Source organism: Hippocampus guttulatus, chromosome 16, assembly GCF_054856545.1.
Source record: "Hippocampus guttulatus isolate MCC_2025c chromosome 16, RoL_Hgut_1.0, whole genome shotgun sequence".
In the NCBI taxonomy this organism is placed as follows: Eukaryota; Metazoa; Chordata; class Actinopteri; order Syngnathiformes; family Syngnathidae; genus Hippocampus; species Hippocampus guttulatus.
The window spans coordinates 6,204,391-6,231,941 of record NC_141276.1 but is presented as its reverse complement, the minus strand read 5'-3'; the positions used below and the strand labels follow the sequence as shown (position 1 = coordinate 6,231,941).

The 27,551-nt window shown below is 46.0% G+C and overlaps 1 protein-coding gene across 1 annotated transcript in view; it reads right to left on the bottom strand.

Moving 5' to 3' along the window:
- The window catches only part of srcin1a (SRC kinase signaling inhibitor 1a), a 31,821-nt gene extending 4,984 nt beyond the window's left edge, over positions 1-26,837 (bottom strand). The window contains exons 1-19 of the mRNA XM_086132894.1: positions 26,831-26,837; positions 25,885-25,917; positions 24,341-24,675; positions 21,554-21,580; positions 16,693-16,888; positions 15,187-15,482; positions 13,583-14,409; positions 13,220-13,321; positions 12,861-12,988; positions 12,205-12,225; positions 11,507-11,667; positions 9,378-9,553; positions 8,153-8,283; positions 7,873-8,020; positions 7,137-7,440; positions 6,804-7,071; positions 6,012-6,151; positions 5,619-5,768; positions 2,802-2,930 (exon numbers count right to left, since the gene is read on the bottom strand). Of these exons, the coding sequence (XP_085989020.1) occupies positions 2,802-2,930; positions 5,619-5,768; positions 6,012-6,151; positions 6,804-7,071; positions 7,137-7,440; positions 7,873-8,020; positions 8,153-8,283; positions 9,378-9,553; positions 11,507-11,667; positions 12,205-12,225; positions 12,861-12,988; positions 13,220-13,321; positions 13,583-14,409; positions 15,187-15,482; positions 16,693-16,888; positions 21,554-21,580; positions 24,341-24,675; positions 25,885-25,917; positions 26,831-26,837 (3,579 nt within the window). The remainder of the gene's footprint in view (positions 1-2,801; positions 2,931-5,618; positions 5,769-6,011; positions 6,152-6,803; positions 7,072-7,136; positions 7,441-7,872; positions 8,021-8,152; positions 8,284-9,377; positions 9,554-11,506; positions 11,668-12,204; positions 12,226-12,860; positions 12,989-13,219; positions 13,322-13,582; positions 14,410-15,186; positions 15,483-16,692; positions 16,889-21,553; positions 21,581-24,340; positions 24,676-25,884; positions 25,918-26,830) is intronic.
- Between the last annotated feature and the right edge of the window lie 714 nt (positions 26,838-27,551).

The window sequence follows — 27,551 nt, the reverse complement described above, 5'->3', positions numbered from 1 at the left end:
AGAGGAGGAGGGGGGGACAGAACAAACAGAGGACACATTATTTCAGGCAGACACGAGCATGTGCGACGGGCCCGGTGCCATCGACACATGAAGACCAATACAGGTTTTATTTTGACTTTTAATGATGAGGACCGCATTAAAAAAATCAAAATAATCACACTTGTATCCGACACAGTCACGTGTAATGAAGGTATGAGCCACTAGATGGCAATGTTTGAATACATCATTTTTGTCAAAAGGTAGCGCGACGAATGGTAACAGTGCCAGCCACATTTGGTTTAGTGCGGTACTCGCTTGGGGTGTCCCGATCCGATATTGATATAAAACAAATATTGGTGTCAAACTAAAATTTAAAATATTTTCAAATGTGAAAATGCACAATTAAGAAATAAAAAGAGAAGTACCAAAATGCAATATGAAGATAAAGTTTTTAAATATGGCAAATTCAACAATATGGAGAAAACATACAAGAATGCAAAGGTAAGAATGAAAAAAATATGATCTTAAATCTAAATACGAAAATAATTGTTCAGTTATTCATTCATTCATCCATTATCTGAACTATCCTCGCTTTGGGTGGTGAACGTGCTGGAGCCGTCTTCGGGCAGCAATGTAGAGCGTTCAACCAAACTCGCATGCATGTTTTTGGAACATGAGCGGAAACAGGAGAATACTCACACAGGCACAGGGAGAGCATGCACTGCACCTCTGCAGACGTGCTAACCAGTCCACCAGCATGCTGCCTTCAACTAAAATGTTCATTATTTCTTTAGTACACACTGTTCAGTTATGGTAAATTATCTGAATAATATAATGCAGAATAGCTTGTATCTTAGCTAGCTTAGCTTTATTGTATTTCAGCAACATTTCATGTAGCATCCAATATATGATAGTACAGAATAGTACAAGTCCAACACTAACTATCAAGCCATCAAATTACACTTGCGAACCAGTATGGCAGGTTCTCCAAAGACCACGCAAGCTATTAAAAACCCAATTTTCCACAATATGTCTCCTTAAAGCAAATCCTGAAGGATTATAGAGGGCAACTAAAGTATGATGTGATGCTATAAGCACACTACTAAAGTGTAAACGTTATGAATGTTGCTGTTACAATCAGAATTGCACGAGGGCTTTGCAGGGAAGGTAGTAGAAGTTACTAAAGCATGTCAAGCAAAGCCACAAGGATTTTTCTTTTGTTTGCCTTTATGTGGGGGAGAAAAAAAAGTAATTCATCAATATCACATGAAATTTTGGTGGTCTCAGATTGAGATGGGATTGGTAAAAATCCCCAGTGGCGTCTCTTCATTTTCTGATTATCCGGGATGATGATGATGATGATGAGAAGATGAGTGAGCGCTCGCTCTTCATCCTCGCTATTTCCTCTCCTTTATGTCCCGGGCTTCCGCCTGCCGCAATTTACACCCGCCAGCCTCGCCGTGAGCTGAGCGGATTCCCGTACTTGTCTCATGAAAGCCAAATTAATCTCATTATTTCAGCACGACGCCGACTCCCAGCTTGCTGTTTCTCTTTTTGTCTCCATTTGAAAAGACTTGCTGAAAAGAAAGTGCAGGGACACTTTAAGCTAATTGCGGACCTAAACGCCTCTCAACGGTGTTAACCGTGTGACGTCAGCTAAACATTACCAGCTCATTAGAATCTAACAGTCGATGAATTTTAATGTATGTTTACTATCGGTAACAAAACCCAGAATGTCAAAACTCTCTCTTATATTTATATTAAGAACAAGTACATTTATCATCCAAGTATCATTGACGTTGTATGCCTATATTATTTTTTAGACCAAATACACGCCTCCATCAAATTGCTAGTTGGCGTTAGCAGCTACTGGCTAACAGCTAGCTGCTAGCGGAAAGTATAGCACTTTTTAATAGCCCATAGGCTATGCTAAGATTTAGGCTACTTCAGTCTACAAAAAAAACAATGTTCATTGTTAATAAAGCACTTTAAACTTGAAGTATGTCTAAATACTTTCTTGACTTCTCTCTCCTTACTGACCACCAAAGTGATCCCCGAGGGCCCAGAGGCTAATATGACATGTTAAATCATGTAAATTAAATCAAAGCATTTTGTTTTTTCATATAAAAAAATACATGTGATTCGATGCATTTCAGGGTTTTGGGGAGTCTAACCCTCAAATACCTTTTGCTCGCATGGTTTTGCCGATCTAAAAGGTGGCAACCCAAATCAGCTATCTGAGGGTGCTTGTCATCTTTGACGTCAAACCAAAAAAAAAAGAAAGAAAAAAAGCGATTTGCATCCTGGTAAATGAGTGTAATCACAAAAGCCGAGCGGCAATGATGTGGAAAAGTAGGCTGATTACCCGAGCGCCGTCTCATCAAATCAACAAGGCTGTGGCGGGCCGACTTTGACGGCTAATCAAGATGAAAGGTTCTCACTCGGTGACAACTTAATGGGTTGTCAAAAATATATTGGACGTTAAAACACAGAATGGCGTCAATGTGTACAATGGTTCACCAGAATTCAGAGTGCAAATGAAAATTAATAATTTTCACCCGGATGCACACACTTGGAAAACAAATGTTTTTTCGTGTGTTAAGAATAATCATTTGGAAGAATAATAAACAGCGATTCCAAAAGGGCCTTCAACTGTTGCTCCCGACACTTATCACACATCAAAAAGGCTTCTCTGTCTCTGCATCCCAAATGAAAGCACATTTATGATGACAGCAATTCTGATGACTACAACACGAAGGAGCGGTACCATGCAGGTGAAGTCACCACAGCATGCACGCAACCATGGGAAGGACGAACAGTACCTGCTGCTGGGTCTTCAGGAAGTCCTCCCTCTTGCCACCTTTGAACTTGTCTGTGCTATTCTGCTGTTGCAGCTGCTTCAACTTGGAGGCCGGAGTTGGCGGGACCTTGCACAGGGCGCTGTTCCCTCCCTGGAAAAGACACAGGGGAAAATTGATAAGTGTCTCTGAAGGAGAGATTTACCAGAAAACCTTTGGTTTTGATAGTGGACAAGATTTTTTTTTTTTTTTACTTATTTACTCTCAACTAAAAGGGAGTTGAAACTGTACTTCGGCTTTATCTTGAATTCTGCTTCAATGCAAAGTGGCAGTGCTTTTTGCCATCTCTGCAAAGAGGAGAAGCAGGCGCGGTATGAAAGTCGGCAGCGTGTCTGAGTTAATACGAGATGAACTTCACAAGCTGCCACGCCGCATCGCTTTTGCCGTCCAACACAACCGCTTGTAAGCGTTTGGAGAGCGCGTAGGAGCAACGGTGTAGCGCGTGATGCAAAGACAAGCGCGGCCATGACGAAACAACGCGAGAGGACTTTGAAATCCTCCCGCTTTGCCCGTGGGAAATTATATCCCGAATCGCATTCGTGACAGTGGAATATGACAGCCCGGCACTGAGGGGGAGGCTGTACTTACACAGCAACTGGGAATGCTGCTATGGTGTCATTGTATGTTGAAGTTGCTGATTTTTGAGTAGCCCCTAATGAGCTGGATCCAAATACAGTACTACAGAGGTATTAATTCAAACATATAGGCATTGTTGGGATGTGGCAGTAACTGGTCGTTAAAAGTATGGAAGCCCATTTCAGTCCAAAAATGAATTTTGATTTTATGCAAACGCCTGCACACCGAGTCCCAAAATACACAGAAAATATCTCCATCAAAAGTCATCTGAAATTGCCTCTCCTTTCATATTTGATTAAAATGTAGTATGATGTCAGTTTTGTACATGTTCTCAATGCATAAATTGATATTTCAAGTTTTTAGAAAAAGTGAGATAAGATTTAAGACAATATTGAACCTCAAATAACTATACAGTAAACCCCCAAATATTTGCAGTTTTGCATTTTTTTTCTTGAGTTAAAAACTCCCCAATTTGCTTTTTTTGTGCTTGGATAAAAGGACTGAGAGAATTGCCTTGGCTCCATCTGGAGGCATCTTGGTCTCAAGGCAGTATGTTGACGTGAGTTGAGGATTTTCATTTGGACATAACTACTGTATTGCTTATGGCAAGTTTCGGAAATCCCAAACCTTTTATGAGGTGGGGGGGGGGGGGGGGAGGGTGTGTCAATAAATGTTCTCATTTTCTGGCTTCGCTCAGTCCCTCCCCCCTGCGAATATGGAGGTTAGCTGTACACCATATTTAACATTTTGGAGAAATTCTGTGGCAGAAATAGGCTTCCAATGAATGAAAAACATTATTTTAGTGTCACAATGAACCAGTATCATCATTTTCACGACACAACAAAGATGAAAAGAGTTTTGGTAAAGAAGCAAAAAAACGACAATAAAAAAATAAGTGGGTGGTTCTTTGTCTGGTTTTTGTTTTTTATTGTCAGTTGAAAGCATGAGAGGGGTGAGAGACTACAGACAGCCAGCCAACAGCCAATCACAGCGCAAGACAAGTCTGGTGTCTGTCCCGCCCCTTTTCCTTTTCTGAGCCAATGGGGGAGCAGACATCAGAGGCGTGAGAAGTTCTCCGCAAACCCTCAGAGAGGAAATGAGGAAAAGAATGTTTCGAGCGAGGAGGCATGAGGAAAGAACCTGTCTCGATGTTGAGGGCTTGGGTGGGACCGGCGGTTTCTTGCTCGTTTTGGCGTCAACAACCTCGGCACGGGAACCGCCGCTGAACTCCTGTAACGTGTTCTCCAACTCTCGAATGGTCTCCTCCAAACTGTCCAGCCTCTTGTAGGTCGTCTGGCAGAAGTTTTCTCCTGGTTTGGACTGTACGGAGGCCGGGTCTGATGTCGAAAGACTTGCATCTCCATCGGGAGTCTTACTGTCGGGGCTCGGTTGGAGTTTTAGAACCATGTCCCCCGTTTCTATCCCTCTCCTCAGAGCCATCACCAGGGAGCTCTGCTGACTGGGGGAGGATCTTTTTCTGGGTTTGGGCTGCAGCGGCAATGCCTCCAAAATCGAAAGCAGGAGCCCGTAGGCCTCCTTGAGCGCGGCCTCCTCTCTGAAAAGAAGCAGCAGAGGCCGCTCGCTCAAGTGCGCCTCCGAGAGCGCCGCGGTGTGCTTGGAGATGGTGCGCGTTTGCAAAATGACTCCCATGGCGCCGCTCAGCTCCTGGGCCTCGAAAGGCGAAAGTGCCCTGATCTCCGACTCGCTCAGGAGCAAAGTCACTTCCTGTTTGACGTCTTCCCCCGGGGAATGCCGCAACTCCGGCTCGCGCTGACGAGGTGAAGCGCTCGGTGTCACGGAACAACGGGGCGCATCTCGGACGGCACACCGGGTCAACACGATGTGTGGAACGTAACACAAAGGTCTGCCCTACAAACCAGGAAAGCACTTGAATTCATTTGGGATTGAAACACAGTGACGGCAGACCCAACAGACGGAAGGAATGATAAGTGAATATTCAACACGTTCTTTGGATTAGCTCTCAAGGAGGTCATTTAAAAATGAAGCATTTGGTCCATCTGCGTGTACCAAGATGATGCGAATGAGCACGGTCATCTCTGGTTTCACCTGCTGCCAGGTGCAGAGCCACATACGAACTCCGCTGCTTGAACATGCGGTCGCTGTTGGCGAGCACATCTGTCCAACAACATAACGGGGCTCGCGAGGTTGCCGTGTTCCATCGGGATATAACGGAACAGCTTTTACCTCTGACTGGGCAGAACTTTTCTCCTGCTCTGCATCCGCCTTGTCTCCGGACAGCGTTGGCGGCGTGGATGCCGGACGAGGGTTTTCCGACACCGTCCTCCTTAACTTCACGTGAGGCTTCTGGCTCTCCGCCTCCTCGGAGTCGGACTTCTGAAAGCACGACGGGAAAGCATTTTCAAGCACTTTAGTGACATTTAATTTGGGCTGATTTTAAAGAACAATGTTGCTGTGATTTTTTATTTTTTTTTGTTTTGTTGTTTTCCCCTCGATATTGTGACTGCCATTTAATATATGATTTTTATTTTTTTACAAGGTTCTCCTCTCATTTTATACCGCGGCCACACATGATGATGTCGGCCGTTGACACTTGATTCAGAGAGAGATGTGAGTTACCTTGACGCTCTTCCCGGGAATGAGGGGCTCCCCGCTGCGGGTGATCAAGCCCGGAGAAGAAGGGAAGCTGCGTCTGGGTGGAGGCGGCGGAGGGGACTTGGAGGGTTTCTCAGTGCGGTAGCGGGGCACCGTCAGCTCATCTGTGGAGGGTGCAAAAAAACAACAATCATACATTTTGACCGGCGTCATGTCAAAGCAATCTCAAAATAAGCAAAAGGCCTGCTTTTCGGATGTTTCAGAAAGAAGCTATTATTGCGATAAGAGTTTGGAATAAACGTGTCACAACTCATTGGCCACAATAAAAAAGGACAAGGAGAGCAGTTTGCCCCCACAATGTTGTTATCGGATTATCTGCACATCAGCATGTCTTTCTTCTTTTTTTGTAGTTTCTGTCAGTCTGGATGCTCTGTAGCACAAAGCTTCCTCCAACGGGTCAGTCTTGCTACAACAGACATCTAGGTTGGAGATTGGCGGTAGTTGGTGCAGATAAGTTGAGTATTTGCGGTGTGCTGTATTGGTCATCTGGAGGACACCATAAACTAGAACAACATATGAAAGTGATTTTTTTTCCCCGTGACGTGTGTGTGGTCACGTTTTAAAAATAGGTTACAAATTTGTATGCTTCTACCCAGCTAATCGAATTGGCAACGGTGGCTCGTGCACCTGGCACTTCAAAGCCTGCGTTTAAAATTATTATTCAACAAGAAATTGCTTAACACGTGGTTTCATTCGAAATGGAAGAATTTTTCTTTGATCCTGATAAGGTGATAATATTTTCGCTCCACTCCTCACCAGATCCTATTCTGGATCCGCTTTCCTTCTTCTGCGGGGGCTTGTTGTTGACGGTGCGGTGTTCGGGCGTGGCCGTTCCGCTCTGAGGCGTCTGGGGCGCCTGCGAGGACGTCGTACCGGAGGAGGGTTTGATCTGCTTGGCGGCAAAGTCCAGGTCGGGTATGGCCTTCATGAGCTCGGCCTGCGTCTCCTCCAGCAGCCGGTTGATGTCCTGAGCGCTGTACTGGGTCAGGCTGGCCCGCTTCTCCTCCCAGTCCCGCTCGGCAGCCTGCGAAGACGTTGGTAAAGCCTCTCTGCTCGATGATAAGGGGGAAGAATCAAAAAGTTTCCTACCAGGCGAACCTCGACAGACAACGCCTTATCGGCAGCATTGCGGCGTTCCAGCTCCTCCAGGGCTTTGCCCTTGTGAGGGACGGGCGGATGATTGTCCTTATGCTGTCCTGCCGGGTTCCCGTGGTGGCGGCGGGCGAGGCTGGTGTGCGGGCTCCAGTTGGACAGGCTGTTTCCTCCCCCGAGGTCGTTGATGGTGAGGGGCGGGCTGGTGGGGAGGTCAAAATCCGGGAACTTCCTCATATCCTCGTTGTGCTTGGACGATGAGAAGTCCTCGTGTTTCTTCCACACGCCTTCAGTGGCTTGCCTTGGAGGGTGAGTCAAACACATCGCTGTCATCGGAATGTGAGACACAAAAAAGGCAAGACCCTCAGTAGACCTCCACAGAGGCCTCACGCCTTGGTGCCGTTAGCGTAACTAAGATGTCAATTGACACGGATTGCTACTGCAAGTGCAGGCTGTTTCTTGAATTGGCAGGAACAAACAAATCAAGGCTGCGCTTGCAAATAGTAATAACATACTGAAATATTCGAAAGCACTATCGTCTGGAGTCAGCGCAAACCATGTAATGGGTTGTTTCAGTATGTACATTCCATTTTTTAAAAATGCGATCGATATTTATAGTTTTTGTTATTCTTAAGGGTCAGTGTTGAATTATTTAGCAGCCTTTTTCCAGGACTTCCGCTTTCCACCCTTTTTCTTAAGGATTCTGAATGTTCTCGCCGCCGCCGTTGCATACTTGCGCATGGCATTGAGGGTATCCGTGATGGTCTTGCATCGTTTCAGCAGGGCGTCCAGCCTGTGCGGCTCCTCCTTTAGGAACTTGACGGCCTCCACTTCGACCCGGAGCACCACCCGCATCTTGCTCTGAAGGCCGGGGAACTGGTCTGCGGCACAGGCACAGACTTCAGTTAACTTCCGTCTTTGGCGCGCAGAAGTCGACGAGAGTGATTCATCGTTTGACAGACGGCGGGTGGGAGACTTAAAAGGCGAGCGGGCGCCGAAAGCGTCTGACTCACTCTTGAGCTCGGTGAGCGTCTCGCCCAACTTTCGGAGGACGGCCGTCTTCTCCTCCAGCTCCTGCACGCTCACCAGCTTGTGGTTGACGGACGACTCCTTCTGGATGTCCTCCACCGACTTCTCCAGGTCACTGAGGGGGAGGAAATGCGCAGAAGGATGAACGCCAACCATCGCTCCGTTGCTCTTTTCAATTAACTCGCTCCATCAGCTGGCACTTTCTGCAGAGGTTTTTGAGGCAAGCTGAACTGGAGCGGCGTGGGCAGGAATTAATACGTTTGGAAAAGTACTTTGGTGGCTTGCAGGGAACACGGGGGCAAAGATAAATCTAAACTAATGTTTGCAATGTAATACAGAACTGTAGACTTTGCTCAACTTAATATGGGTTCATAATTCGACTATACATTTTCTACTCTAACAACTGCTAAGCTATACTCTGCGCCATATATTGTTGGGCCAACATCCGTCATGGATTTCACTACCATGATGATTGAGGGCGGAGCTCAGGGTTGTGACTAGGCGAGCGGCTTTGTCTTATGAAAGAAGAGTCAAGAGTGTGGGAGAAGAAGGGAACCTCAGCCATACACACCATCCATTTTTGATATGTTATGAAATGAATTTACAGCCCTTCTCTTCTGTGGGCATAAAAAGCAGGATTAAAGTGGCATTCAATAATCCTCAGAAAAAAATAGCCATCTAATGTTCAACAGTGGAATTACACTCAAAATAAACACGGAACCAACCATGAACACACAATTTTTCAATTTATTTGATGTGCAATGTAAAGGAAGACTGGCTGTAGCCGCACCAACATTTTATGGGTTCTTTCCAATGAATCCTATGCAGTTTTTTCTTCTTTTTCTGGCTGACAATTTAGATGCAAACGTGATTATATGTTCTGATCCTCCTTGCTTCTGGCCTTGGGTAAATTCGGGTACGGCTACTTCACAGGACATTGCGACGCATATCTGATGTGGAGATCTCAAGGTGGCGCTCAGCTCTGCTTGTGCAGGAGCTTCAATTAGCTGCTAACACCTCACATCTTAATAAGAATCTGAGAGCGCCAAGTCGGGCTTAATTACGCTTGCGGACTTTATCCGAGCGCTGCGATGCCACCGCGTGACTCACTCCCGAACTTGAATTTCCACTTTTTTTTATAAACCGACAAAAAGTAGCTTTTGCTTCTCATTTCCATGATTATCAGTGGGTGGGTGTGTTGGTACTGACTGAAGCTGCTGGATGATGAGCTCCTCCTCATTGAGATACTTGAGCCTCTCCTCCTCCACCAGGAGGCGCTGCCTTTGCAGGGGGTCCTCTTGCTTGCGGAGGGCGTCGGCCACACGCACGTTCAGCTCGGCCTCGGTACGCTTCAGCAGCGTGCGCATGGAGTCCTGGTTCTCGAGCTGTTGAATAACACGCATGAGGAGAGAATTATGCATCATAACCAACATATTATTTAGGGATATACTATGAAGCAACATTTTATATTTAACATATTTTTTTTAAAAATAAATAAAAATCAAAAATATGCATGAATTTGTGTTTCATGGGTGGATTGAACAGTACAAAAAAATGAATAAATATATTTGGATTTCAAAATGTTAAAGTTCAACCACAGGTATCTCAGTCCCCCTCTATTTTTTCAATTTTTGTTTGTTTTTAGATGAAATAAGATACCTTTTTTCTTAAATCTCAATTCACCCCAAATGTATTATTATAAATCAATTTTAATAAATGGATATTTACAAGGGAGTGGTCGACTGGTGAGCACGTCCACCTCACAGTGCAGTGGTACAGGGTTCACATGCATGGCACGTTAATGGAACACTCTAATTTGTCCCAAGGTGTGAGTGTGACTGCGAATGGTCATATGTCATGAAAAATCCTGACACAAAAACGATTCGCTAGAATATAGAAAGAAACTAACGGTAAGGAAATTATAGCATAATGAAATATCTCATGTGGTGGTGTTGTTTTTTAACTGAAAAACACACAACTTGTTTTTCTCGTGCCCATGCCAGCACTTATTTGCATACTCCGGCAGGGTGTGGCCGATTCTCAGAGCGTGAAACTCCTCCTCGGTGTTATGAATGGAAACTTGTACACAGCCGGCGTGTGTAATACAACTCTGAGATGAAAGCACCTGGTAAGGGAGGAGGATGCATTATGGATGAGCCTCATGTTCCAGGAAGTAAAATAACACCGCTCGCATTGCGGATGACCCCATGTGATCCCTGCTACAAAAGCCACCATGGGGATACGCAGAAACACAAGGTGACGTGAACATACTTGATCAAATATTCACTCATATTTATGCGTATATTATTTACATAACTGGAGAAGAATCCCCATCGTGCTTCCCGCCTCGGTTGAATAATTCATGAGGCGCATGTCAAAAGCAAGCAGCGGGCCTTCAGTGTGAGGTGACACATAAGGTGGGGAGGAAACGCCCTGCCTCTGCTGGGAGATACAGTGGACTTCATGAAAACGAAGGGGATAAAAAAAAATAAAAAAAACATGAATCAACCAAGACGGGGAGGAGCTAAGTTTGGGCTGGGGTTTTACCGTATTGGCCCGAATATAAGACGGCCCTGATTATAAGACGACCCCCTCTTTTTCAAGACTCAAGTTTGAAAAAATACTTTTTGACACCAAATTAATTTTTATACAGAAAATAATTCCAGTACATCTGAAACAAATGATTATAACAATATATTTGAGAGGAAAAGCATGTTATTTTTCCTCATTCAAATCTTAATATCTGAACATTTAAATATGTTTGATTCTGGTGTTTGAAATGTAAATTACACCATAACTTCTCCTCAGCTGCCGGTTAACCTGGCCCATCTTTGACCCACTTTTCTCCAGATTGTCGCTATGTTTCTCCCTTTTCTGTTATCTCTTCAATTATTTTCTTCTCTTTTTTTTTCTTACTGCTATTTATTTTGTTTCTTCTTCATGCTACCGCTATTTTTATTTTTATTCTTCGTGACACTTTGGCCTGGGGAGTCAAGTTCAGCATTCGCTTCAATGATATCTGGCGCCATCTAGCGTCGTGAATGGGTATAATGTCTAGACCCCGAATATAAGACGACCCCCACTTTTTCGGTCTTATTTCAATGCAAAAAACACCGTCTTATATTCGGGCCAATACGGTAATTGAAGTTGCGGAGAGTCCTCATCGCATGTTCATGGACATGCGTTGCATTGTTTTCTTAAGCAAATCATTCCAAAGCGAATGATTTTCACTGCACTGTACTTTTCAGTGGGGCTCGAGTGGGGCAGTGCACCGACTCCAGCGCTGTAAAAATGTACCGCACCAGCCTGAGAGCTGCCTTCTGAATAATTGACCGCACCTGCGTCTTGCGCAACTGTCCGAGCTGCTTGCGCAGGTCGTTGGCGTTCTGCTGCAGCCCGTGAAGGTGCAGCTGCATCTGCAGGCGGCTGACGTTGTTCAGCGGCGTCGAGTTGGACGGCGGTGGCGGCATCAGGGCCAGCGGGGCCGACGGCGTGTGAGCTGCCAATCAGAGCGGGGTGGAGAGGGTAGAGGGGTGGGGGGGTTCACGGTGAGGTCAGATGCAAGCTGATTAATTCAGCGAGTGGCGGTCAGCCTGCGCGGCACGCTACGGTATATATCGATGAAACGAATAAACACATATACACGCGTGCACAGTGTGCACAGCGTGCGAATGAGCATCCCCGTAAACCTGTAATGGCCCACTGGAGATATGTGAGCTCATGCTATTAGTAAACCCATTCAGAGGTGCAATTAGTTGGCCCGGTAGTGACACACAGGGGGGGATAACCATGCTCTAATCTTCAAGACACCGCTGTGGGAGTAAGGCGAGCTCCCAAAATGCACACACATAACACATAGACGTCTCCTGACATTGTCCCGTTAAAAGACCAAACAACACTGGGAAAGCCCTTGAAGTACCAAGCAATTATCAGATACGGGGAAAAAAAGGAAGGACGAGGAAGGGGGGGTCCGCACCACTCTGGAGAGGAAGACAGGAAGTGAGAGAGGGCAAAGGAGTAATGAAATGGCAACTACCTTTCTTCTTTTGCCGTCCTGCTGGAATATAGAAAGATCCGGTTACTCAGATCATACTAAGAGGGAATTTTTCAAATACAATGGTACTGCATTCTCCTCTAGTACATGTCGGGAATTAAAAGAGCTCTGAGCAGATTGGCTTGATAGAACTCTCAGCTGACAGATCAGGTAGTGGTGGTAAAATCGTTTTGTAAAGCGAATCCTCACTCGGTCCTTTTATCTTTTTTTTTTTTTTGCTCGTAATATTATACGAACAGGAACTACCAGAAAACTGTCAATTCTCAGTTCAACTATTTAATGGACACCACAAAGATCAAGACACGGGCGTGAAGCCGGATGCGGAAGAAGGTCTGTCTTCTCCAAAATGATTTCACCTGTTTTTTTTCAATCACGCTGCCTTGGTCAAATAAAAGTTTGTTTACTAGAAGTGCAATCTGGGTTTCTTCCTAAAGGTTATGTGGAACATCATAGTGAAGTTTTGTCATCATCGACTGTGGCTACACTTGGAGGCACCGCTGTCACCTTGAGCTACAACAGAGTTTTTCATTTCCGGTAGTATGTGTCAACTGTCGACAAACCGTAAAACAAAACTTGTTGGCCATGTCTGAGTTCCCAGCACCCCCCCCCCCCCCCGCCCCCAACTGTCTAGTACTCACTTCCGGTGGCAGAGCCGTCGCTGTTGGTGTCAGTCTTGTCGCTGGAAGAGAAAGGTAATGTCCGTGAGAAGTCGGCTCCCTGGTCCGGAGGGCAGCCCGCCATCATGCAGAGGCGCAGCAAGCCACACCTGCGGGATCAACGGCCACACGGCAAGCCCATTACAGTGCTAATTCTAAAAGGTTTGGGTTAACATTCTCAAACCTGTTTTGTTTTTAGCTTGTTAAAAGGGGCTTTGGAGGCACAAAGGGTTTGAATTTTGTCAGGCAAGAAGTGACGAGGCTAACGTGTGCTCGAGCACCTGTCAAGGCGGTGTCTAATTGTCAACGTAAAGGAGCAAATGCAGCCTGGAACGTCTTACGTGCTGTCGCTGTCGGGCGCTCTGGTCAGGACGCTCTGGACCAGGCCGGTCAGACTGGCGATCTGCTTCTCCATGGCCTCCATGCGCTCAAGACGATGATCCCTGTCACAGAACGAAACCAGAACCGAAGTGACCAATCTCAAGTCAACTTAAACATCGCAATACTCTGTTCGATTATTTGGAATATATGTCAAGGTCTTGGATTTTCACATTTTATATGCCGAAAGCGGACACCCTTTTTCAACAATCCGAAATAAAACAAATCCAATTTCATCAAAAATGTATATAATGGGCCGCAAATGGCCCCCAGGCCAAAGTTTTGGCACTACCACCTCGAGAGCCATCTCATATGCTCCAACTGACCTGCTCGCATCAGCATCCGGTCCGGACAGCGATGACCCAAAGCCGGGCGTGGCCCTGCCTCCCTCCCCGGGTCCAGCTGTGAGACAGAGAGGCTCAGAGCCAGAACCGGGTCTGGATTTGGGACTGTCCATGAACACGGAGGACGTCGAGTCCTTCCGAAAGTTTTGCCTGACGGGCGAAGCCCGGTTGGGCGAGCCCGAGTACGAGTCTCTGTCCCGCAAGTGCATGTCGGGGATCTTCTGCGGGGACGACGGTGGCATGCGGAAGCCCATGCCCAGTGTGGCTGAGTACGTGTCGGAGTATAAGGACCCGCCGGGCTTGTAGAGAGAATCGTCCAGCTCCCCCTGCAGGGCAGCGGCGGAATACGTGCTGAGGGAGCGCACAGACCCGCGGCGGTACAAGCCCGAGGACACGGGGAAACTGAAAGGGTCTCCGATGGTCGCCAGGGATTGCGTGGAGGCAATGCTGAGGCGGCCCTCGTGCATCAAGCTGTAAGGGTCGGCGTAGAGAGACTCATTCTTCATCAGAGACAAGTTCTTCGCCGAGACCTCCTCGTCGGGCTTGACGTCCCGCCGCTCCAGGATGGCGCTGGGTGAGGGCGAGAGGGCCGCGTTGGCCACGTGGGCGGCTGCCACCGCGGCGTGGTGAGGGTGGCGGGCCTGCTCGTGGGGCCCGTGGGGCCCGTGGGACCCGGCGAAGGAAGGCGGGCGGCCGCCGCTGTAGGAGAGGCGCGAGCGGGACGGCGAGCCCGAGGAGCCCGACGACGAGGGGAGAGTGTTTAGGCGGCGGGTCGGGGAAGAGTCACGGGATGAGTACACCATCTCCCTCTGAAAGCAGGAAGCAGCCCACGTTAGCACGAGGACGCAACTGAGCGACAGCAGTAAACGACAACGTTCAAGACTCTTTCTGTCCATTTTGTGGAGCGTTATAAAGTTGCGCTCAGCTCCCTTTATGGCCATCAAAAGAAAAACAATCATTTATTATTGCATTTCATCCTTAACTCATTGCGCCCTTTCCAGCAACAGCGCTCACCGTGTTATCAGCAAACAAAGGAGCACAGCTATGCTCCTGAATACATACATACATATACATTGTTACATATGTATGCTGACCACCCCCAATATTAGGTACACTTAAACACCCGCCCGTCCATTCGTCATTGTCACCCTTCTACTTGCATTGTTGATGGCAAGACACGGCTAAGCAGGGTTTTGCGTTGAATAATTAAAACCAAAAATCTCATCTCCCTCAGGCCTTTCTTGATCGTCGCTGACGCGGAAATGTAAAAAAAAAAAAAAAGAAACACTTGTTTTAACACGGCGACATTGTCGTCAACAGATGGCCTACTCAAGATAGGAAACACATTTCCAGGAGGAATACCTGCCGAAATCACCAGTGAAACAAAAAAAACAACGCGCTCAAAATGCTCATTAGTTCTGCTTTAAAAGCTGCAAATGTTTTGCCTGAAATGAGAAATTACGCCGTTTAAATGCTGAGAGAGTGAGGACCATTCGGAAATGTCATAGCAATTCCCGTGTTTTGCCGTTCAAATGAGCATCATAAGCCGAGAACCTCTCCTTCAGCCCTCGCGCACACTCGCTCACCCGCAGGTCCCCGTTGGCCAGGTGGACGGCGGCCGGGTAGGAGGCGTAGACGGGCTCCTTTCGGTAGATCTTGATGACGCTGCGGTCCTGGATGTCGCGCACGTCCTCCAGCTCGTAGAAGACGTTGCGCGCCTCGTCCTTGATCAGCACGGCCGTGTTGGGCGACTTGAGCATGCCCGCCGTCAGCTTCTGCGGGAACATGTGCACGATGAGGGCGTGCAGCGTGTCCAGGCTGCTCAGCTCGTGGGTGATGTGCACACGGCGCGTCTCGTCGCCGTACTGCAGGAAGAGCACGCCTGGGGAAGAAAAAAAAAAAAAAAAAAGATATCAACAATAAATTCTATTGACCTCCACTGCTATAACACACGCATCCAACCGCCACCTTTTTGAAATTGGACTTCATACTGTAGGCAACATACAAAATATAACAAGGGTCACCAATGTCGGGTACCAGGTAAGCTCCGAAGGACCACATCGCGCGCGAGGCCCATTCTAAAAAAAGCTCACCGGTGATGGGACATTGTGATTTTCTAGGAATGTTGGAGACGTGATCATTTGATCAAGGTATCTTTTTCCTCATCACTGTGTGAAATCATGAACATGATCATTGCCTTCACATCAATAGTAACATTGTTCAAGGTCATTTGATTTATACATTTGTGACCTCAGAAGCCCTGGTTATGCAACACTGTATTCATGTGAGGGAACGCCAAATATGGAAAATGAAAATTAATGACCAATTTAGTGCAGTACCGATGATGTTTATCGATTCGAATGTTGAACTTCAAAACCAACAAACAAGAAAAAAATGTGTTTTTGCATCCTTACGGTGGGATTAATCACATTTGAATTTTGATTGAACTCGAAATGCGATCTCGTTTCTTCTCGCATTTGACCTTCTACTTTAATTACGAGATGACACTTTTTGCATGACATTGATGGAAACAAATTGAAAAGAACGCACGCACTTGATGTGCTCGAACAGCTCCATTTGATCTGATATCTCTTGTATGTGTTTTGACGCCTGACTAACCTGCATATTCATCTTGGTGGAGTGCGGTCCAAACACACAAAGAACAAACAAAGCAAAGAAAGAACCAGTCGTTAAAAGTCAGACATGTGGTGCTGGAGAAACCCAAAGTGTGAGCATGCAAACCCACTGAACATTATTTGGAGGGATGGGTGAGGCCTTTCCATTGGCACAACAGAGTCAGTGGATTGTCAAAAGAATAAAGATATTAACCAGCCTCGAATCGTGTCACAAATATTATAACAGTAGTTTTATGCAACAAAAAAAAGCAAAAATTAACTCAAGTAAAATACACAAATAACTCACAACAGAACAAAAGTGGATTAAATACTCAAATAAAAAATGATTGATAGTAAATATATTTCAAAAAGATTAAATTAGGCACTGGACTGAACTACATCATGCCAATGGATATTTGCATGGATCACGAAAGGACGCAGTGCGCGCGCGTGTTAGCGTGCATGCTACATGCTGACCTGGAGACCGTAGCTTATTCTGACTGGCGGAGCGCGACAAGGGCAAGCTTTGGCGGAAGCGGTTCATCCTGTTGAAGCCGATGGGCACGTCGGCCTCGGACATGGTCTCCAGGGATTCGGCGGAGGCGAAGGACAGCTTGGTGGCTTGGTCGGCCAGCCCCGACTGGGTGGACTGGGAATGGCGAGGGCTGCGGCTCTGTAGCGGGGAGAGGGCACAACGACCGGGGTGAGGACAGGCTGATGGGAGGATGACGGCGTAAGAAGAACATGAGTGACGATCAAAACGCCGAGTGTGGTTTTGGACTTGACGCTTACAGGCACTGCAGTAGAAGGATGTGCTTCAGCTTTGTGTAAGTTGTGTCATGTTTGCCTGATTTTTGCACACCTCCCCTGGCGCACTTTATCCAAAACTGCGGGCCTCCCGAGCTGCCGTAAATTTTAAACGAGTCCTTCTTTTTGTTTTTGGAAAGCCCCTGCGAATCTGGCGTTGGCACCCTGTCGATTCAGGGCAGCTGGGCTCGAGCTCAGCAGAGCGGCTGGCTGATCCTCTGGCTCAAAGGGTGCCGTAATGAGCTCCCACAATGCTCTCTGCTGCTTGTTTCGGAGGGAGGACCATAATGTAGTTTTTGACACCGGACAGGCGGGTCTTGGTTGCCTTCTTACACTTGTAACATGTCCTCACTCCCAATTTATATATACAGTATATTTTTTTTACAATGGACCCGTTTGATTTTTTTTTACACCCTTGGATACAACACTAATTCAAAAAAAATCTGCAATGCATAAACTGAACCCTGATATGGTGCATATACAGACTCTATAGTGTGTAAAAAAAAAAAGGAAATTTGCCCCCAGGGACCTTTTGACAGAAGTTGCTTATTTCACCCAAAGCGAAAATAGCTTTAAGTAGCAATATTGGCCCGCTCTGAACCATCAGCAATGCTTAGCATCACAGCAAGACAGCTACATTCTTCATTATTTTTGCCCTACAGCGCCTTTTCACTTGATACTCCTTTCTGTCTATATTTATATGTGCCGGCCTTCTGTCAGTGTTCATGCATAATTTAGTCTCACACACAGACACGATACAGTAGTGTGATAGTGTTCAGCAGAAAGTTTTGTAAGCATGTAAAGAAACATGTACGGAGCAATCAAACTTGCTGCGCTTTCTTTCTTCGCCTGCTTCGTTTTGTCTGAGGAATTGTCGAGCGTGGGCTGCAGCTTGACGTGATGTGTAATTTAGCAAGGACAGCAGCAAAGTTTACAGTCCTTGGAAGCGCCTGTGTAATCGAAGTGTTTATCTGACCTGAAAGTCTGCACAAAGCAGTCTTTTTCTATTGCCATAGAAAATCAAAGCACAACAACTCAGAGGGTCTTAAAGATGTCAGGGCCTTATCTGGAATCCAACCGTTGACGACCATCAATGAATATTTTTTCAACACGGAGGTGTGGAAGAGCGTTACACCCATGTTGTAAGTGAAATTGAGGGTTGTCAACCACTGTAATGACTAACAATGCCCCATAGAGGGCTTTGGATTTCAGATCAGCACAGCTTTTGAGCATAAGATAAAGATTAGGCGGTGATTCTCTGCTTGTCATTGATTATGGGGGGGGGGGGGGTAATACCAACATGTTGGAGGTCCAACATGTTAAGGCACCTCGCACTTGAACAGAGTACATTTGGTATAAACAGAGCATGCGTCGTGCAAGCAATAGAAAATGTGTGAAAGACTTCATGGAGTGAATGGTGAATGACATCCATCCATCCTTTTCCTAATCCGCTTTATCCTCACAAGGGTCGCGGGGGGTGCTGGACCCTATCCCAGCCGTCTTCGGGCAGTAGGCGGGGGACACCCTGAACCGGTTGCCAGCCAATCGCAGGGCACACAGAGACGAACAACCATCCGCGCTCACACTCACACCTCGGGCCAATTTAGAGTGTTCAAACAGCCTGCCAGGCGTGTTTTTGGAATGTGGGAGGAAACCGGAGTACCCGGAGAAAACCCACGCAGGCCCGGGAAGAACATGCAAACTCCACACAGGAAGGCCAGAGCCGGGATCGAACCCACGACTCCTGCACTGTGAGGTTGACGCGCATGGTGAATGACATGTTTAAAAAAAAAAAAGCAGATTGCTTGCATTGGGTTTTCTGCGGGTACTCTGGCCAACATCCCCAAAACGTTCATGTTTGGCTCAAGGACTACTCCAAATTGTCCACAACTGTGAATGTGACATTCTCCAGGAGCCGCTTGAGTCAATATCTGTCAGCGGTGAGAATGTCAAACATTTCTCGACGGGCAGACGAAAGGCAGGTGCTGATGTCTGAAAATTACAATTCCTCACACCTTGACCGCTTATTCTGCATTTTTTTTTGGAATTCCCTCTTGCTCTTACACAGTTTACACTTCCAAGAATATCTTCTTCATTGGAGCTCATTTGTCATCTCTTGGCACTGCAGCCGTGTACATTTGCGCTCTTCTCTGCACATAAATTGACTGACCGAGCCTCGCTTGCTATTCGGCCACCTTCGTGATTCCTCTCAGGCCAATCTTCTGCCTGGACACACAACACCCCCGAGCGACCCCCCCCCCCCCCTTCCTTCCCCTCTCACAAGACAACTGAGGCTTTCTAATAGCAGCAGCCATCATTGCATGGAGCAAATTGCTTAGCCGGGGAATAAACATCAAGTGGAAAATGGTGCCCTGAAGAAAACAGTTGGCCAGACATAAAATTGTCATTTTTTTATCTTTTCGCTGACAATCAAATAATGTATAATCTTATACTTTTAAGAGGACTGCAGTAAAGTTTTGTGAAGTTTTAGTCTGAATCATTGCGTACTTAAAAGGCGAAAAGACTTCCAGGGAAGTTCCCTGGACACACCTGGCTGCCCCATCCCGTCTGGCTTTGTTTACATTTCTATGCTGTTTATTCTATGTGTCCTCCTGTCGTAGGTGCATCTGCTACCGACAACACCATTGCCTTTATTTTTATGATAACTAGGACTGTGGGAAACAACTACGACTGACTACCAAAAGGGCTTTTTGTTTCATCTTTTTTTTTTTTTGTGTCAATGATGATTTTGCGATGCTACCACCAGAAGGATACCATTAAAACAGGAATTGACACGGGATAAATGAAAGGCGTGTCTCTCCTGGCTGCCCAGTTCACTTTGTCAGTCATAAATTACAACTAAGGAAATCCATCCATCCATTTTCTAATCCGTTTATCTTCACAAGGGTCGCGGGTGTGCTGGACAGCTGTCTTCGTCCAGTAGGTGGGGTACACCCTCAACTGGTGGTCAGCCAGTCACGGGGCACACAAAGAAAAGCAAGCATTTGCGCTATGGACAATTGTCTGAGTGTTCCATTAACCTGCCATGCATGTTTTTGGGAATGTGGAAGGAAATCGGAGTACCCGGAGAAAACCCACGCATACAATGTCCACACAGGAAAGCCGGAGGATCGAACCCTGCACCTCTGCAGTATGAGACGGACGTGCTAACCAGTTGTCCACCGGGCCGTTCAAGTCAACAATTAGTGGACCATAAAATGACCAAAATGTACAATCCAATGAAATATTCCCACGGTTAAGGAAAGTAAGTTGGCGCCGATACACGTTACAGTTTAAAATGGTCTATTGTTGCCATTGTAAATAAAGTCGCATTGACGAGCTTGTGTTCTGCATAAGCTAAAGGCTATCATGAAGCTTCCGAGCGGCACTCTAATTCCCATCAATCACATTTGGAGTAAAATGCTGAGAGTGATAAATTGCCGCGCATCTCACTATGGGTCAAGGAACTCGGCTATTGATATTCGCTGACATTTCCACCCTGTCGCGCTGATAGCCGAGCCGGAATGGAAGGAGAGTGGAGGGGGAAATACACAGCAGATAAGCTCAGGGCTTTTTTTTTTTTTATCCCCCATGCTCTCACACATCAATAGTCGCATTGTTTAGCACGAGTTCCTCCCTGCCAACTTCCGCGAGAGACAACGGCCCACCGGGGGGGGGGGAATACTTGACTGTTGGAGCAGGTGATCAATACATCTTAACAGGGAGTATTTCTTCTGCCGAGGTGTTCGTTTTTAAAAAGCGAAATGTGGCCGCGTGACTGAGTGAGGTATGGTAAATCCTCCAAGGCAGCATCCTGACACGACAACCTCCGATAAGCACGCACGTGCCCACGCACGCACACGCATATACAAACGTATATGCATGAGGAACCTTGAGCGCCATGAGCAGACACCTAAACTGGAGGTCACACGGTATTCTTTACAGTACATCATGCTCAAAGGCCACCTCAAGTGACAGCATTTATGTCCCGTATGCAAACAGAAGACCGAAGGCCTCAATAAAATCTTGAGTACTGTACTAGCGGTGTCACAAAAATCGGAAAATCGGTTTTGTGATGTGAGCATATCGAATCGAACCGAATCACTTTAAATTTAGCGTCTTTAAATTGTATCACATCTCTTATATGCATGAGATGGATTGAAAAGTCTTTTATTGGTGAGATACACACCCGGTATACGTACGTAGAAGATATTCAGATCTGTATGATCTGTTTCACAAAATAAAATGCTTAAACGTGAACATTTCCTTCATAGCATATATATTTACCTCATAAATGAACAACCTAATGCGAGTCGGCCCATTTTCTTCTATGGCAAGTATCCACCGCGTTAAGCATGACTCGCTTGTGGCGATGAATTACATGCAATGATCGGCGGCACACTTGGGGGCTTAAAAGATTTAGGAAATATTAATGCAGACGAATACAAAACCAGACACAAACAAGTACACACACACACACACACACACACCAACTCCTCGGTGGAGGTTTCGTTGAATATGCACCACTGACCTTAAAGCTCCAGTAGTTGGGTTGTTGCTGCAGTGTTTCCCGTGGCACAGAAGAAGAAAGACAAGACAATTTTAGGAAGTGAAACGAAATAAAACAATGTTCACTCTCTATCTTGTAATGTGTGAACTTGAAAGTCCCGTCACAGTGCCTCATATTGAGCGGGGAGTGGGGGGGGGGGGGGCGCCTCCCTTTAAAATGTAATCCCCCACCAGTGTCCCAAGTGGCCGGTGGTCCCGGAAATATACCTTGTAGATGCTGAATTAAAAAAAATAAGAGAGATTGGGCAGCGTTCATGAATTTTAATATGAAATCCCAACCCTTATTTGAGCACTTCTTCTTATCTGCAGGCGCTTTTGAGTAACCAGTCAGTTGGCTGGATATTAATAAATCCTGACGCACAAATGATGGAAAAAGAGGCAGATTGGTGTGAGTTGTCTGAGGTGACAACATGACTGCAGGAAAAAAAAAAAAAGAAAAAAAAACACAAAATGATGTTAGCACTAAGAGAATGGTTTAGAAGTAGTCATAGTAGTGGTATCAGTTCAAGTAGTCGCATTACAAAAAGGAGGATGTGAGGGAGGCCCAAAGGAAAACAGAAATGGTTTGGTATGGCATTCAATAATAAGTCTAAAACATAATTATATCCAATTTGTTCTTAGTTTAAATGAATAAATCAATATTATCCATCTATTTTCTACAATGCTTATCCTTAGGGTCGGAAGGTGAACTGGAGCCTATCACGGCCAACTTTGGGAAGGTACAGTCCACTCCAGACTGATGCCCAAGCAATCACAATTAGATCAATTTTCAACCGTTCAGCCGTACTTGTCATCGGATCTAAGGACGAAATAAAAGGACAAGTGTCAGTGCAGAAAACGGTGCTGACACTCCATCAAGTGTGTGATAAATATTAACTCGTCTCTTTATGAGACAACTTCATTGACTCGATTTTGGCACGCAGCTCGAGCAAGTCAAGTCAGACAGACCCTCCTCTCCTACGTTTTTTTTTTTTTTTTAAATTTCCGATGCTATCAGCAGCAATTAACCACCGCAGTCTTCTGGGCTCACATTTTCCCTCGTAAAGCGTAAAAGATGAATCTTAGGAAACGAAGAGCTGCTTGTATATTTCTGCACATCAGGCACAGAGCTGAGTTAGTGGAGCGCCGCATTACCTGACCAGCATGTAAAGCGGGCTGCACTCACTACTACCCTTCCTCCACTGCATGTCGTCATCCCCCAGCACCCCACCAGCCTCCACATCACAGTCATTTGTAGTTATTCTCTCTTAAACGCACACCCACCCCCCCCACCCCGCCGCCCCCCCCCCCCCACACACACACACCGAAACTGCAACTGCATAGTCTATCACTTGCAAAATATAAAAAAATTGATGCATGTCGGCGGAAGGTATTGCCCGGCTTTCGCCACAACAACCAAAACAACCAACAGGTTGAGAACATACGCGCACACGCATGTAGACATGCTGAAGTCCAGCCTCACCTGCACCGGTCCACCGCTCCACTTTATCCTCGCCTGTCCGTCAAATGCAGCGAGCCGTCCGCGTCGCCCCTTCCTCCCTCATCGCACATTATTTAATTCATTACATCAGCTGATCGGGACTCTTTTATTTTTGCAGGCGGTTGTCTGGCTCGCGCCGCTGCGGGCTAATTGAGCGGCGGCAACGGAGGCAGGAGGCTTGCAGCGCTGTACTCGCTCCAGCTCCTCCCTCCTCCCTCCTCCCTCCCTACCACATGTGGGAGACGTGGGGCTTTTTGCCGCGTCCTCAGTAGCCCCCCTCACACAACCCACGAAAGACCACTGCACTCAAAAGGAGCGACGTCACCTCCGAATTCGTCGTTGCGAGCACTTAGTTCATCTGCCATTCCCATTTGCCCGCGCAGCCTGAGCGTTGCGATGCGATAGTCCCGCCATATGTGGAAGGGGTTGCCACGGCAACATTAGACTCCACCTGAATCTCTCCTTCTCTCAGTCATTTCTTTACATTTTAAATACTCAAATACAATACTCATTTGCACACGTGAGCAACCAGCCGTGAAACTACAGTATTTTTTAGAAAATAATACTTGTATTCAAGCCAACGCAGACAATTTACAGTAGGGATGGGCAACTTAAACGATGGACGGGGGTCACAATTTTTCATCAGCACTAATGGGGGAGGAGGGGCACATAAGACCACACACTTCCTAACTCAACTAACGTACAAAAGTTATCTTAGTATATTTTAATAAAGTGCAAATGGCTCGCTTGCATGAAAATGTGTTTGAAGGATGCAAATCTAGTAATGCCTCATGCATTTCAAATGATCTGTCGACGGTTCTTGTGAAAAAACAAAACAAAACTGTTGTGTGCGGCTTAGGTTGAAAGCACCTTCACAAATATGGCAGATGGCTTTGCGTATAAACTAAACTTTACCTGAAAGAGGCAATTGTCTTGACCTAATGCAGCCCTGCTCACAGGACCAGCTCACCACCCTTCTCTGTTGAGTGATATTTGCCATCTAGTGGTGAACGGTATTACTACAACTTAAAACTGATTTGGCAGCGTGAACATTTCTATTTTCAATTATTAATCGAGTGTGCTCTTATTGTCTTAATGGCCACTTGTTTTTTTTCCCCATTGGTACAAACCCCTTTCTACACCTCACACCTCAAGACAGACGCTTAAATAACAACCGCCACAGAAATGTTATCAAGACACTTGGGTTTTGAATTGTTCTTCAATATGTAGCTACACTTAAATGTTCATGTGAACGTGTTTCGCGCGTACCTGTTCTCGCGCGGCCCTCTCTGAGCCTCCCCTCATGCTGGCGTGCGACTGCGAGGGCGACGGCGGGTTGTGGTGCTGATGCTGCAACTGCTGTTGCTGCTGGTACTTGCTCTTCAGGTGGTCCATGAAGGCATCTCGCTTGCGCTCCATGTCGGCCTTGTGTAGGTTGGTCAGCGCCTCCAGGCTCTGCGCCGCCGTCACCGTGTGCCGGTGCTCCGACGTGTGCACTAGGCCCACATTGGAGAAGCGCCGGCCGCTGTTGCCCAGCGTCCGATACTCCCGCGGGTACTCCAGGTCATCTGTGGAGATCATGTGAGTGGCGCCGCGCTCTCGGTCTGTGGGGTGGGTGGATGCAGAAAAAGGGAAGTGACCAATGTGGAAGAGATAAGAAGGAGGTAGAGAAAGATATGGGATGCGATATTCGATAGGAGGGCAGTTCTTCGCGCTTGTATTGATTCCAAAGGGCTGGCAAGGCAAGAAAAATGGTGAGCAAAGAATTAAAGGCTTTTGTAATGAATCAAAAGTGAACTTGTTTTGCTGCTTTGTCAGCCCGTAAGCACTTTCAAGCACTTTTGGCTGACGAAAGAGACATCAGAATTCTACGATCACCGTCGCTCTCTTGTAAAATAGCTCTTTATTTACAGTATATAGAGCTTTCACAGCAGCTTTTGCTATAACAAAGCGCAAATACACAATTCACTGTTTGACATACGATAAACAAAAGTTTCTCAAACTTTATTTATCCACTGCACATATTTAACATAAGAAAAATCTCACGGCGCACCAACCAACAAAAATGTCACCGACAGTATAAACACATGGACAATAAATGAAAAAGTAACGAAAATTAACCAATGGAAATCTGAGATTGCTCTTGAATTGTGGTTCAACAAAATTATTTTTTAAAAACACACCCATAAAGCAATACCAAAATAAGTACAAGCAAATACAAGTGTGTCCAGTTTTATTTAATTTCGTGAATTAAAATGTTTTTTAGATATTTTAATGGGCAACACAGTGATCAACTGGTTAGCACGTAAGGCTCACAGTGCAGAGGTGCAGAGTTCGATTCCGACTCCGGCCTTCCTGTGTGGAGTTTGCATGTTCTCTAAACACTCTAAATTGTCGCAAGGTGTGAGTGTGAGCGTGAATGGTAGTTCGTCTATGTGTGACTTGCAACCAGTTCGGGCTGGACCGCGCCTCCTGCCCGAAGACAGCTGGGATGGGCTCCAGCATGCCCGCGACCCTCGTGAGCAGAAGCGGATTAGAAAATGGATGGATGGAGATTTGTTTGCTAATTTATGTTAAATATAATACAGCAACACTGGCAGGCATGGAAAGAGGAACAAATATTTTTCAATACTTTTAGTTAAAAAAAAAAAAAAGTACAGTTTTCATTTTTGTGGGATGAGAAACAAGCAGACACAGTGATTATGCTTTAAACCATAACCACTTGATGGACATCGCAGCTCAAAAATGAGAAATGAATGGAAAAATGCGTCGAAGAAAGACAAGGTGGATGGAAGGTTTGCTGTGTGAGTTACCTTGTTTGGGATAACAGGCCCTGCTGGCATGTGCTGCAAGAGAAACATGCCAAGGGTTAATTTACGTGTTTGTGCACAAATACGTGCAAACAAACACGTCAGCAACAGCCAAAAGCACTATCAAAACTAATAGTACTTTGCCAACAGTCACAATTAGTGCATGCATAAATCATGTATTCACACACACACACACACACACACACACACACACACACACACACGGTTGACTATGAATGCATTCATGAAAACACCTAATAACACATTTAAATTGTATTCAACAGGAAGCAAGTGGACACACAGTCAATAGACAGAAGGTTAGTTGTCACACAAAACAACATGTTGGATAAAATGCATTTAAAAAAAACTGTGGTAGAATAATTGAGTGGAGGGTAGAAAAGCAAAAGCCTCGCCGAGAGAGTCTTCTTGGAGCCACAGCCGCGCGATGACTGCCTACATGTCGAGAGCGCAGACTGACACCAAGGCACAGCAGAATGTTGGTCATTCACCATTAAAATGGTGGCGGTTTCGGGCATGTGCTACATGTGCGTCCGCACAGGGCGGTGTTGCTTAAATTTGCTGCGTGATTTTTTTTTGGGGGGGGGGGGGGGGCATGAATATCCTGTTCATTGGCATTGGTGCCCCCTTGTGGAGCACAAGGAGGGATGCATCCTGATACAATCCTGATACCACACCTTACGGTCAAGTGAATCTTGAGATAAAATCTCGGCTGAGTCACTATGACAAAATGATTCAAGTGATTCAGTACAATCGTTGTTATGACTTGAAGACTAAAAATGAACACAGGGTGGTTACTACAAACAGAATATCAAACTTAATCACAGTACAAAGAAAATGAAGTAAAAAAAAAACGCGCTTTCAGCTAATAGTGCTACTACGGGGGAACAACAAAGAACAACTGTGTTGACAATAAACACACAATTCCCACCAGGCATGCTGGGAAGTGCTGCTCTGTCATCAGGGAAGTTGACGTGTATTTGTAGTTGTTTGTGTATCCTCATCGAGTTAAAGTAGTTATGCACCGTTGTGTCATCGTATTATTAAATATATGCAGGCAATCGTTACGATAACAATCAAAGGTGGAGACAATTTTCAATTTTGATACTTTGAGCTAGCGGGCTCAATGAAATGATGCGGATTTGGCCCCAAAGGTTAATTTTGACACGTTTCTTTGCTGTTCATGACAAGGCTTGGCAACGATTGCACTGGATAGCAATGCTGCAATCACAATCACACTGAGTGTGATGGAAATGAAATGTGATGCTCTCCTGTGGACAAATCTTGAAATACAAAATGTGAAGGACTGCAAAATACCCCACTTAGCCAGTCTATTTATCGCGCCCTGGCATCCATTACATGATGAAGGGATAATAAGCAGAGGTGAAGCGGGCCAGCGGGCTGATAGCGTTAGCATCGAGCAGATATCCACTTTGCACTTCATTAGCTCGTCGTGTGTTTGCTAACAAGTGCCCCCTGACTCAAGAGCTCCATCACGACGCTCTGCGAAAATTGAACTTTTGCACCTCGACTTGAGGAAAAAAAAAAAAAAAACGGCAGTAAAATGATAACTGTGCCAGCCTCTCCACAGAAGACAACGCCTGAATGCAAGACAATAACTTTAGTGCACAAATGCGAAAGGTCTGAAAAAA